General features: G+C 48.2%; 1 protein-coding gene across 3 annotated transcripts in view; it reads left to right on the forward strand.

Moving 5' to 3' along the window:
- Positions 1-13,439, forward strand: part of Mtus2 (microtubule associated scaffold protein 2) — a 374,670-nt gene that overhangs the window by 314,925 nt on the left and 46,306 nt on the right. Inside the window, exon 1 of one of the 3 annotated variants that reach the window (XM_013350977.2) lies at positions 5,258-5,690. The exons of the other annotated variants lie outside the window; for them this stretch is intronic. Within the exon in view, the coding sequence (XP_013206431.1) occupies positions 5,607-5,690 (84 nt within the window). The 5' untranslated portion in view covers positions 5,258-5,606. Of the gene's footprint in view, positions 1-5,257; positions 5,691-13,439 lie in introns of those variants that run through there. 3 annotated transcript variants of the gene reach the window in all.

Below are 13,439 nucleotides of genomic sequence, written 5' to 3' on the forward strand. Positions count from 1 at the left end.
TAGTTTTGTAACAAGCGAAGGACACTCTGGTGGCTTCTGCTGTACACGTGGTGGCCTCAGCCTTGCAAGGACACTTCCAGCTTCCTCTCCGTGGGCGTCTCGCTCCCATATGCTAACCATGGGTTCTCCTGGGCCTAGCTCTCTACCTTCTTTGCTACCTGCTTCTCCCCAGCCTGGGAACACAGATTTAGCTTGCCCCAATTAATGTGTCCTAATATGGAAACGGTTCCAAGAAAGTCTTAAGAGTTACAGAACAAGATTTTGTGCAGAGGGGGCCTAGCTGAGACCTTCCCAACAGGCAGAAAAAAAGCCAGCCTGGGTCCCTGGGACAGAGAATGGGGAGAGATAGAGAAGCAGAATGGGTCATACTTCACGGAAAGGCACATAAGTGAAGAAAGGTGGATGTAGAGGATTGGGCTGATGGTGGAGGTCAGCTTGCCCTCTGGGTCCATGGTGATGTCGGCCGGATGTGGGTCTCTGGTCCTATAGTCGCCAGGGTCTGTGTTTATATCCTTGGCATCTCTTGCCAATGAGCGCCATGCTGACTTCAGTGCTGCGCTGCCTCCTGGGACCAAGATCGGGTTCACGAGTGATTCTGCCACTGGGACCTTACTGGTCTGGGTGACTTTTGCCATCACCTGGGACCATGGTGAAATCCAGGCCTAGACTGCTGCCGGGGACCGTGTCTATGCCTGTGGTCCTACCACAATTGAGGTCTAGATTAATACCTATGTCCCCATGGTGTCACCAAAGGCCACATGAAGCCTGAGGTCTGGGCTGCATCCTATATGGCCTTGTTGGTGTCCAGCAGCCACGCGCAGTCAGAGCCATCCTGATCTGGGTGGCCAGGGCTACCACTCAGAACAAGGATGTCGACCAGGCCAGGCTGCTGCCTGAGCCATGTCTGCATCCAAGGCCCAGCTACAGCTCGGTTCTGCGTTGAACTCTGTGGCACAGATTACCAGGGGGCCCATACAGAGGTCGGGGATCTGGATCGGAGCCTGCAGCTTGGATGGAGTCAGGGGGTCATGCCACAGTAGGAGCCTTACAGATATGGGTGGCCTGTGCCACCATCTGGGACCAGGCTACCGCAGAGGGCCATGTCTGGAATCTAGTGACCAGGGTCCAGATAGACATACACGGCTCAGCTTACCACTGAGCACCATGAAGAAACCCCGGGTCAAACCAACAACCTGAGTCCAGGTTGGTGACCAAGAACTAGGAAGCATCCATCTGAGGGGCCTGCACTGTGACTCAATGACATGGTGACGTCTGGGCCTGAGCTGCAGCTGAGGACCATGTTAGGGTCTGTGACCCTACTGCAGCCAGGGTTTGTGCTGATGTCCGATGTTCCTGTTGCCATTAAAGGCTGTACAGACACCCGAGATCAAGGATCAGGTTGGTGTCTCAGGGCCATACTGCTGCTGGGGGCAGTGGGGACATACAGACCCAGCTACTGCTTAGGACCATGTTGTGGCCCATGGTCCTACTACCGCTGCTGGGAGTCTGACCTGAAGTCTGGGTCCTACACTGTCATTCAAGGTCACATAGAGGCCCAGGGTTGCAGTTGCAACCTGAGGCCTTAGTGAGGTCCAGTGACCACAAGGCTGCTGGAACCATTCCCACCTGAGTGGCCATTCCCTCCACCCAAAGCCAGGATGTTGCCTGAACCTAAGCTGCTGCCAAAGGCCTTGTCTGGGTCCGTGGTCCAACTGCAGCCGGGGTCTGTGTTGATATCTGTGGCCAGTGGCACCTCGGGAGGCCTCAGGAATGATGCGAGATGAAATCCAAGGGCTGTACTGAGCCCGCCCTGCTTTTCACTGCCCTGGGAAAGCTGGCCTTACCTCTTGCTAGAGAGCCCACTACTGCAAGAGAGCTAGCCCCTGCACTTGGGAGAGAGGGCCCCTACCCTGCACCACAGGTAAGAACGAACCCACCCTGAGGGCATGCATATGGGGGAGCTGACGCCACTGCAGGACCCAAGGCAGGTGGCCCAGGTGGTTTGATCTAATCTGACTGGCTAAAACCCAGGGCCACAACTGGGCCATGGGTTGACCCATCCTAGCATCTACCCCATCTAGGTCCTTCTGGGGCTCCTGAAGGCACTGGTCCTGTAGAAAGATTCCTGCAAGATCTCCAAGACACAGAATGCCCCAGGAGAGCTCTGGTGAACCCATATAATATGTTCCAAGAAAGTCTTAAGAGTTACAGAGCAAAAGAAAGTAATAACTCAAAGTGTTTTCTAAATTGGAAGAATCAGGGGTCCACAGCTAAGTAGGGAAATCTCTGGTAGAGGTCTTATATGTGACCCGATAACATCCTTAGCTTTTGTGTTGATGGAAGCTAGGAGTTGGTTAGGACGTTCCAGAAAGTTTCACATGATAGTTACAAGGTTGTTAGGTCAGCCATAGAGATGGACAGTGGGTGGCTAAAAATAGCTCCTTGACCTTGGATCTGCAACATTCTGACTCAATAATGAGACAGCTAACACAGGATAACCTTTCACATGGCTCTGGCTTCTTTTACAGTCTGTTTATTCATGGTATCATGTCCTCAAAGTTCAGCCATATTGTGGTCTGTGTGCAGTCTCCCATTTGAGGTTGGCGGTATGACTCGGTGGTAGAATGCTGACAACAGGGGATCTGTCAACAATTTTTTTCTTCTTTTAATTAAGCAGAGCAATATTCCATTGCATATATATTCCTTTTAACCTTCAGCTACCCATGGACACTTGGACTGCGTTTGCCTTTTGACTACTGTTCACACTGTTCTGAATATAGTGTGTGAAATCGCCACTTTGTACGCAATGACTTTTCTGTAGAAGTTTCAGCCCGGGTTTAAGGTCAAAGTGCAAGAGCGTCTTCCGTCCTAGGGAATGATCCAATCTCGTCTCCACAAAGCAAAAGCCTCGCGCCTTGGTTCCTCTTCTATTGCTGTGAAGACTCAGCGTCACCGAGGCAACTTATAAGAAAGCATTGAGTTGAGATTTTGCTGGTGGTGTCAGAGGGTGAGCCCATGGCTGTCATGGCTGTTATTGTGGTGACAGGCAGGTGGCAGGCATGGTGCTGGAGCAGTCGCTGAACATCTGACCCACGAGCAGGAGATGGAAAGAGAATGGCACTAGGCCTGGCTTTTGAAACCTTAAAGCCCACTCCCAGTGACGCAGCTCCTCCAGCAAGGCTGTACCCGCTGATCCTTCCCAAACAGTTCCACCAAGTGGAGACCAAGCATTCAAATGTGTGCGGCGGTGTGGGTCATTCTCGTTCAGATCACCACACCTGCCTCCCCACTCCCCAGAGCCTGGAGGGTGGAAGGTCCCTGCCTTTCCCCTAGACATTTCACTTGAAAGCAAACCAAAACGTGTTCCTAATAATAAAGACAGAGGAAATTATCTCATCCTCCTGCCTCCCACTCTATGTTGGTTGGTTGTTAGGGAGTATCTCTAAAACATCATTTCAAAACTACCCAAGTGTGTGTGTATGCTTACGTGTGGGGTGTGTGTGTGTGTGCACATTTATGCATGCATGTGTATGCATGTGTAGGAGTAGGATTTTTGTTTTGTTTTGTGTTTTCTTTTGAGAAAGAGTCTCACTGTGTAGCCCAGGCTAGTCTCCACCTCTAGAGCGGTGAGGTTAGAGGTGTGTACCACCATATCCAGTAAGCCTTTGCTTTGTGCTTTGGGGGAAAAGTTTACTTTCTCCTTCAAGAGCTTACTCCCTTTCTGTATAGTAGGATGCCTTGACAACATGGGGCAGGAGTGCTATTCCGTGTTTACAAGTGATGCTGTATTGAATACCCCAAGCTCGTATCCTTGCTTGTTGCTTTGAGCCCTGCTGTGGGGTAGAAGAGGAAATGTTGGGCCAAAGAGCTTGGATATTTAATGATTTGTTAGTTCTAGTCAATTTGCTGTCCTTAAGATTCTCCTGATGTATCTGGTAGGAGTCAAGAAAGGCGTGTGCTTCTGATTTCAACACTGGGGCAAACATTCCAGTTTATTCTTATTTGATCACCAAATAGTCCTCTGTAAATCCACACGGCTTCTACTACTTAACTCAAATCTGTGGGAAAATCTGCTAGGTTAATAAGTTCACCTAGCTTCAGCATGCATTGTCTGTTTATAGCCTTAGGCAAATTTCCTTAAAAAAAAGTGTGCATTATTTTAGATTTATTTTAGCGTGTGCGCGCGTGTGTGTGCATGTGTGTGTGTGTGTGTGTGTGTGTGTGTGTGTAATGCTTTGTGGGTTCCAGGGTACCTTCTCATCCCGACGCTGCAGGCAGTTACAAAGCTTGCAGCAGTGGTGGTCGCGTCCCAGCAGGCTGACTCTGCAGCCCCTTCCTTCAGTGTGTCCCTGGCATTCCTAAGCAGAGGTGCTGGCTCCCAAAGGGACCCCCCTGGGAGCTGTTACAATTTCCATGAGGTCTCCTGATTTCTCTTGATAACCTCAGCAGTTGTGGAGAGGAAGACCCGGGAGGAATTTATGTTAAATGTCAGAAGAGACGTTTGATTCCCTGGGCCTGAAGTTGCAGGTGGTTGTGAGCTGTCCCATAAGGGTACTGGGAACAGAATCCAGGTCCTATGAAAGAGCATCAAGCACTCTTAACCATCGAGCCATATCTCTAACTCTGTAATTTTATATTTTTGTTGATGATAAGTTTTGGGATTTTTCTGCTGAAAAGCTAATTTTATAAGTATTTGCATATTATCCTTCCCGGGTTGCATAAATACAGGTTAAAATACAAGGTCTCTTCTTTTGTTTTTCTTTTGAAGAAAACTTTTGCCTCTTGCCCATTCTCTTCTTCATTTTGAGAAATTACAAGCTGATTAGAAAGTTCAAATCCCATAAAAGACTGGTAGGCCATTTGCTTAAGGGAAACAGCTGCCTCCTATCCCAATTTAATCTTAAGTCCTTAAGATTCTTGTATGGTTTGTGTAGGGCAGCGATCTTAAGGTTTTGTAAAATACATTTTACATGTAAAGATGTCAACAAATGAGGCCCAAGCAATTGTTTGAGGCATGAAGATTTGCCCTCGAGCCCTCCCTGTGGACAGTGGAGTCCCTGGACAGAGAGACCTTGCCATCTGTCACGTTTAAATATATGTTTACTTCTTAGCCAGACAGGCAGCTAGGACTCAGGGAGAGGCTAGCTCGCCTTGGTCTACCTCCACCCCCTACCCCTGGTCCCCTTGGGTCTCCTTTTGTGTGTGCCCTGCTTCCTCTCTAGGCGTGTCTGCGCGGTACAGAGACAGTGCCGCACCCAGAGCAGCCGACTGTCTGCTCAGGGAGATGCCACTGTCAAAGGCTGGGTTGTCAGGCGACAGTTCAACCGCCCGGCTCTGAGGATTCCCAGAGACGAGGTGGCCCTCACTGCTGTTGTTGCTGCTTCTGCTGCGGCCGCTGCTGCGCCGGCAGCCGGGCTTCCGCCCCTCCCTCGCAGGAGGATTTGCCAGCTGCCCCGCCCTCTCCTCCCGGGTCCTCCTCTCCGCAATCGCTGAAGTTATCAGGAGAAATAAGGTAGCCGGGAGACCACATGGAAGTTGTGACAGTTCCACGGAGCGTCCCTTTGGGAGCCAGCACCTCGGCTTAGGGACCACGGCTGAGACGTTGAATGCAGGTGCTGTGGAGCCAGCCCGCCGGGATGGGCCACCGCTGCTGCAAGCTTTATAACTGCCTTCAGTGCCTGGACCAGAAGGTACTTGGCCTTCCCTCTCCTCTCTTCCCCTCCTCCTTGGTCCGAGCAGAGAAGGTGCGAGCATCCACCTCTGCCCCCCCCCTTCCCCTTTCCTCGCATGCCTATGTGCTTTGTTGGTGAGCAGGAAGCTCCGGGTTCTCCTTCCAGGGTGCTGGATCGTGAGTGGTGCTCACGGAAAAGCGTTTGCTCCCTGGAGCTCTGCGGGGCCTTACATAATGTTATGTTCCTGCAGGCTCAGATAAAACTGTTGCATTTTGCAGACATACTGGGAAGGTCTTGAAATCCAAACTGCCAGGGGAATCCTGGGAAGGTTCTTCGTGCATTTTATGCACCTGGGAAACCTAAGATGTTCTGGTGTGGGCGGGATGCGGGTCAGCTAGGCACAATGTTTTCCCTAAACCACACTGGAACTTGGAAAGTTTATCACTCTGGATTTAAAGAGCATTTCCTCTTGGGTTTGATTGTCCATGTCAGAGAAGTAGGCACAGGGTCTATAGAGTTGGCGATGGGACTCTCCTGTCACAAAGTGGTAGGTAGCATGGGGCCAAGCCTTGGTGAGCCAGGGAGGCTGGGGGTTCACCAAAAAGAAAATCCACAGCTGAAGAAGTGAAATCGAGTCAGAACAAGCACTGCACAGTGATTCAACACAAAGACCGGCTTTGCTTTTGATGTTTGCCTGGTCTGGGCACTTACAGAGGGGCGTGGGCGTTTTTAATTCTCTCTCTAGATAACTACCAGCAAGAACTCTTCTTGTGCTATATATTTCATCAAAGATGCATGAAATGGAATCTCACGAGGGACAAGAAGCCTGAAATTGCCTCTTTTCTACCCATGTGGCATCAACTCGTAGATAGCTTGGGATATAGTGTGTGACCAGGTGACGGGGAAATATATGGCTTAATTTAAAACTCATTACAGGGCCGTCAGTGGGGATCATCTTCTGTCAGCTCTGCTCATGAATGCTGACCTACCACTCACACGCCATCTCGGAAGACTAAGCTGTCCCTTCAAACTCACCTAGGACTTTGGTTCGGGTACTGACGTGCCAGCGAGTTTGGCATCTGTTGGCCAGAGTCAGAGCTTACGCTGTGTATGTGTGTGTTGTTAAGAAATAGACATACAGGAAGTGGCTATAAAAACCACCACTGTAGCCGCTCTTTTTCAGGAGATGTGGCTGCAGAAAGGCCTTCAAGGGAGCTTTTTAACAATACTTTGCTGAAGGGAAAGAGAAGCCAGATGCCCAACCTTATCATAAAGTTTGTGCTCTTGAATTCAGGTCAAAAAGTTCCAGAAATAAAGCCAGACACGGAGATGTTGCCTGTAATCTCAGCTGCTGGGCTGAAGTGGGTAAGGTTGGTAAACTGTGAAGTCTGGCCACCAAGGGCAGCATAATAAGTCCCTATCTCAAAAAAAAAAGTTTTACCTTTGGAATAAAGATTGTCCAGGGGTGGGACACACCTTTAATCCCAGCGCTCTGGAGGCAGAGGCAGGGGATGGATCTCTATGGTTTTAAGGTCATCCTGGTCTGCATATCCAGTTCCAGTTCAGCCTGGGCTGGAGAGAAAGAGAGAGAGAGAGAGAGAGAGAGAGAGAGAGAGAGAGAGAGAGAGAGAGAGAGAGAATAAATCCTGAAGTGAACTTGCCCCTGTTTTCTCTTAAATCAAGGATTTTGGAAAATAATTCGATATTACCCATCTCTTTAGAAGTGTGATATTTAAGTAGCTGTCATTTGTTTTGGCTTTGAAACCCTAAGTTCAGTACTTAACTTCTCTGTGATAAAAACAAAACGTTGAATTGCATTATTGACCCTTTTCATTATGCGCACACCATATTTCTTGATTTTTTTTTTCGCCATGTCTCAGCAGAGTGTTCCCACATCAGTGTAAAATCCCTATATTTACAGGTGCTCTGGGAAGGAGTTGGCGACTCCCTCTTTTAAAACCAAAGCAAGCGTTTTTGTGTTGCTGCTTGCTTTTCAGGATAACCTCACAGGAAGTATGCCTGGATCCTTCTTTCACTACACAGCTACCTGTCACCCAGGCGCTGTGCCAGGAGACAGGATTCCCTCTGCCTTTGGGCGTGTCAAGCTGTAGATCTGGGTAAGCCCCGCTCTCTGTCAGTACCGACAGCTGAGCATCTATGTAGTTTGAAAAGTGTTCATGTGTGGCAGAGGTCACTAGGAAGTTCTCCTGACTGCTCTAGCCCAGCTTGTTCTCCCTCCGAAACCAAACCTTTTCCACTGTGTCCCATAACCCTGAGAGAGAACATTTGATTTTAAGAGATAACAATATGTTCTTTTGCAGTTTGACGACACTGGAGCTAAGGTGTTGTTTTAAAAAATGATAGATGTGAAAGTAACATTTAAAGTCATTTCAGAGACGGGGCTAAGAAAGCAGTGCCTGGGGATGGCTCTTTAACCTCGTGCTCCAGGAGAAACTGTGCACTCTTCCTAAAGAACAAAATAAAAACAAAACTGCCAAGTGAGAAAAAAAAATTTCTTTAAAATGATCTGTGTTGGGGCTGGAGATCTGGTCTTGCAGAAGACCTGGGTTCAATTCGTAACACCCATGTGGTACCTCACAACCATCTATAACTCCAGTTCCAGGGGAATCCAGTGCCCTCTTCTGGCCTCCTTGGGTACTGCATGCAGGTGCTGCACATAAATATGTGCAGGCAAACCGCCTATACACATAAAATAAATAAGTCTTTTAAAACCATCCATGCCTCTTGTCTTCCCAATTTCCCAAAGCTATCCAATTAGCCATGTTTATTCCTGCTTTCCTCCATGTGTCGGTGCTGCAGAGACTATCAAAGAATTATTTAGAAACATGAACAGCCTCTTATCAGTTACCAATTCCCTTGTGCTCTCACATTTTCCAGGGAAATTGCAGGTTGTATAGACAACAGTGACACACACTGAGCAATTAAACACTAGTTACAGACTAGAGGATAATTAAATGAAGGTTCTCACCACTCCCCAACTCTGAAACAAGTTGGGGGAGAATCCCAGACAAGGTTCTTGGAGATGGAGTGGAATTTTTGAATTGCACTTGGATAAATGGGGTAGAGTTTTGTTAAATTGACAAGGAGTGGGGTTGTAACTACAAGCAAAGAGTACAAGAGAAAAGTGCCTTTGCTCAACATGAAGAATCACAAGAGGGTAGTTTTCAGGATAAACACAGAAGAAAATGCAATGCATAAAAAATGCAGAGAATTTTCCAGCCAAGAAGCCAGACTTGCATTTCTTAACTTGTATTAATGGGAAAGTGCAGATCTGTCTGAGTTGTTGTTTTGTTTTGTTTTTAGCAGAGATGTAACCTGGTTGTAAGGCTGCTTGACGGCCATGCTTTGGGGAAGGTGACTGGGTCCACACAAAGTCAGAAGGTTTCCTAAGTGCAGCATAAATGGGTTAAAGCTCTCCATGCTGGCTCGTTTCCCATTCTCCTGCTTTGCCTCTAGAAGGCTCCTACCTTGCATGTTCGATTTCCTTCTCCTTAGCCCCATCAGTCTCTGTCCTTTCCAGTTGCTCGTTAGGCATCCAGATGTGGATACCCTCGTTATCTTCCTGCCTGGATGATGCTCCCTCATTAGCCACTGTCTCCGGGGTAAACAAGATATTTTCTTTTAACAAGTGATTCTCCCAGCAGGCACAGGGGCAAAAGCTGGAGCGACATTTTAAGTTCAGTCACTCTGGTTTCTTTTAACATAGGATTTGAGCGTACTGTTTGCACAATGAGACACGGGAGTGCATGGAAGAAGATGAAATATAAGCGGTACTTTGTGTTGAATGGATTTGTATTAAATTTCATTTCTGAGTTGAAAGTGGGTCATTATACAAATACAAGAGCTTCGTGTTAATTATTTGGGAAAAAATAATACTTATTGATTAACTCAAACCTTGCGTCAGCACTATCTTAAATCCAGGGCAGAATAAAAGGTCACCTCACATCTCAAGGGCTTTCCCCCCAGAGCTCTGTTATAAATCTGGTCACATGTTTTAATACCCACACTGAAAATAAATAATCTGTGAATGGAAATTACCATGGAGATGTGTGTGTTGAGGGACTGGCTCATCTGAAGGTACCAAAGAAAATACTTTCCCAACTTGACACATTTTTCCCAAGTTGAATTAACCCACGTTCATGGGTAAGAGGCAATGCTATCTCAGAGAAGAGAGGAAAACTCCTAACTTCATCAAACTTAGTGTGGAAGTATGCATCTTAATTCACAATAGAAAGGACCCAGTTATTCACTCCAATACCAGAGAGACCCCTACCTTCCTTTCTTCTCTGAGGCACGGTCTTAATGTTCAGCCTAAGCTGGCCTGGAACGTGCAATCATCTGTCTCTACCTCCCAGGTTCTGGGATTACAGGTATGTGCCAGTGCACACGAGTCCTCCCACTTCTTATCTGTGTGGTCTTATTTTGCTTAGCTTGGGAACAGCATGGCCCACATCGCATGCTTAGTGCCTTGTGATTAGCACTTACACGGAGCAGCTTAAAAGTATGGGAAGGGGGCTGAGGAGATGCCTCAGCACTTAAAAGCACTGGCTGTTCCTGCAGAAGACCTAGATTGGCTTCCCAGCACCCACCTCAGGTGGCTCACAACCGCTTGTGAGGCCAGCTCCAGGTGGTCTGACACACGCGGCCTCCACAGGTGCTGGCAGTCACATGCACACATGTGCACTTAAATAAGTACAATATATGATATGTCGTTTAAAAAATATAGCAAAGACTGTTAAGAGTTCCTGGTATACACACACATAAATACACGTACACACACATAAACACACACACACATACACAAGGCAAGGGAAACATTTCTTAGGAGCACGCTTGCTAAGTCTACAGTGAATTTCATAAGTGGCCCTCAGTATCTCTTGTAGACAAACAACAGTTCTTCAGTGAATATCCTAGACCAGGGTCAGAAGTTACAAAGATGAAGATTCTGGGCCCATCTGCTGGGGTGACAAAGGTTCCCAGAAGCCCCTGGTGCCATTTGGAAACTCCCTTCACTGACCCTGTTGTTCCTCCTCTGACCTCAGTCTAAATCTCCAAGACATCCCTAGGCTCCTGGGCTAGCTCGCACTATTCTTTAATTGCTTGTATACTGGCTCGCTCTGAGACACTGGCTTCTTGGAGGCCGAAATGCCTTTTGCCTGGCATGCAGTCGGCACTGAGTCAGTGTGTGATGGCATATAAGCTTCCTGTTTCTGGAGTCACGGAGGAGAAGCCATCCAGGGATACAGGAGTGCAGTCTTAGTTTTATTGATTGGCTGCTCATTCAAGGAGGTGCATGGCTGGCTGATGCCCAAGTGTGGTCACACAGGTGATGTTAACTAGGAGAGACAGTTTCACTTCCTGTTACCACTAGTCCCACGACGTGGTGTCAGCCATCTAAACAGGTAACTCCCGGTGACTAAGCAGGTTAAGGTAACAGAGTGTGGCAGACTGACTCGGGGCTTGGCCACACGTCCAGTTGCTTGGTGACACAGGAATGAATGAGTTCTCGGCTCTGCCAGGTGGGTCTAGCTAGAAAAGAGAGATGGCAGAATTTGCAGGGGTCTGTGGAAGACTGTGGCACAGAGACCCAAGTCTTCAAAGGTGGGTAGGCTCCGGGAGAGCAGGCCTGCTGTGGTGCCTATGTTCAGGACTGGAGAAGGAGGGTGAACTCATTGTTCCCCGGTCCCTGGTCATCTTGGCTTCCACATCTAAGATTTCCCTGCCATGCTAAAACAAATGGAGAGCCAGTACTGTGAAGGAGAGGCCCATGCTCAAACGGAGGTGTGGCTGCAGAGCTGCAGCTGCTGACTTGGGGAGACCATGAGTGCTCCCCAGGTACCCATCTGAAGTTAAGTCTGTCTTAGACTAAACAGTTCCCGGTCACGAATGGCTTCCCTGGACTCTGCAAGGCCTGGACTTTGTCACCAGGACAATGTGGATGGCTGATGCTGGTGTCTATATTTAGCCCTCTTGAGTGAATACAGGAGTTCATGTGCTTGGCACCAGTTAGGAATTTTCCACACATTCCCCATTTAGGGAAGTGCTGATCCGACCCCCACGTCAGAGGATGCCTTGCTCCCATCCCAGTCCCCCCTGTCTTGTCATCACCCAGGGAACAGTGAGAAGAGTGGCTTGAAGTCCTTGTAGAAGGCATCTCAAGTGTCCCCAGAGCCTAAGGGCCTCTGGAGGTCAAGGCTTCTGCTGGGTTCTGTGGTTCCATGATGGGGACGGGGCAGGTGCAGCAAGGACAAAACAAATGGAAAAAGTCCTTGGTGTTCACCTAGAAAATGCTGGTCCTACAGTCTTAGCTGTGGACGCCATTGCAGGGTCATGACGTCATTCTGGCTTGGCTTTCAGGAAACACAAAATAACTTACTTGATGCATAAATTAGAAGGGTTGATATCATTTCAAGAAGCCAACATGACGGAAGAAAGTTTCTCGCCAGAACAGGCAGGCTGGCTTTGGCAAGCTAAGGCAGAGCTGAGCCAGCCTCTTTAGCAGGAATGTGTCCAGGGACGTCAGAAAGATTCATCTAGAACTGACAGGGAGACCCAAACAGCCACCTTATCTGAAGTTATAACCCCAGAAGACTGTGTGGAAGAGGCAGCAAACACTGGACATGTCTCCACCTACGAGCCACAAATCAGTATCAAGGATACACACGGGTAGGGTGAGCTCTCGGGGTGGAGACAAGGGTGGGTTGGGAGCTGGGTGGTCAGGAGGGTCGGGGATACAGCTAGAGAAGTTTCCGGAGTCAGATGAGTGGCAGCTGACTGCCTCTCCTGCAGTCAGACGTGACAAGCTGCGGGACCAGGAGTGCTAGATCCTGTCCGTGTCCAGTTCAGCCCTTACTCCATCTCTCTGCAGAAGTGAGGAGGGGAGGGGAGAATCTTGGTGTGCCTAGTGTTCGATGATAACTGGGGCTCCGGTTGAAACTACTGCAGTGTTTGTTTCCCAGCCAGCTGGTTCCTTCACCACACAGTTCTGTTACTTCCCCATCAATGGGAAGAAAGCCCAGGGCTCATCGACAGTATTAGCCATCCTCTGGATGTGTGCTTTCTTCGGCCATCCTTATTGACCGTGGGTCCAGAATATCCAAGAAGAATGCATTGGTACTGAAAAAGCACAGGCATTTTGGCTCTTTGGTCACAGTTGTTCCCTAAATACTACAGAGAAGCAACTGCTCACAAGGAATTCACACCATCTTCAGTATTGTAAGCCAAGGGAGGTGGTTTGAACTCTCCAGGTGGTTTCTATCTCAGCATGTAGGTAGACGACCTTTATGCAGGGGTCACCTAAGACCATCAGAAAACACAGATGTTTGCATTATAATTCATAACAATATCAAAATTACAGTTATGAAGTAGCAATGAAAATGCATGGTTGGGGGTCACCACAACATGAGGAACTGTATTAAAGGGTCACAGCATTAGGACAGTTGAGAACCACTGCTCTAGGAGAAAAGGAATGGGTTCTCTGTACACATGGCACTATTTTATGTAAAGAACTTGAGCATATGTGGATTTAGGTACCTTGGTAAGGAGGAGTTTTGAAAGCATCCTCTATGGACACCAAGCAATGGCTGTATTTGAAGAAGTGGGGAGAGGAGCCAATTATTCTAAGCATGGCTAAAGAAAGTGTTTGGTAGAACTTAGCCTTGATATCCTTTAAGGCTGCAGTGGGATGGTGCTGTACCCACCATCAGACACTGGCTGCAGTGGGATGGTGCTGTACCCACCATCAGA

Source organism: Microtus ochrogaster, chromosome 2 (genome assembly GCF_000317375.1).
Source record: "Microtus ochrogaster isolate Prairie Vole_2 chromosome 2, MicOch1.0, whole genome shotgun sequence".
Classification (NCBI taxonomy): Eukaryota; Metazoa; Chordata; class Mammalia; order Rodentia; family Cricetidae; genus Microtus; species Microtus ochrogaster.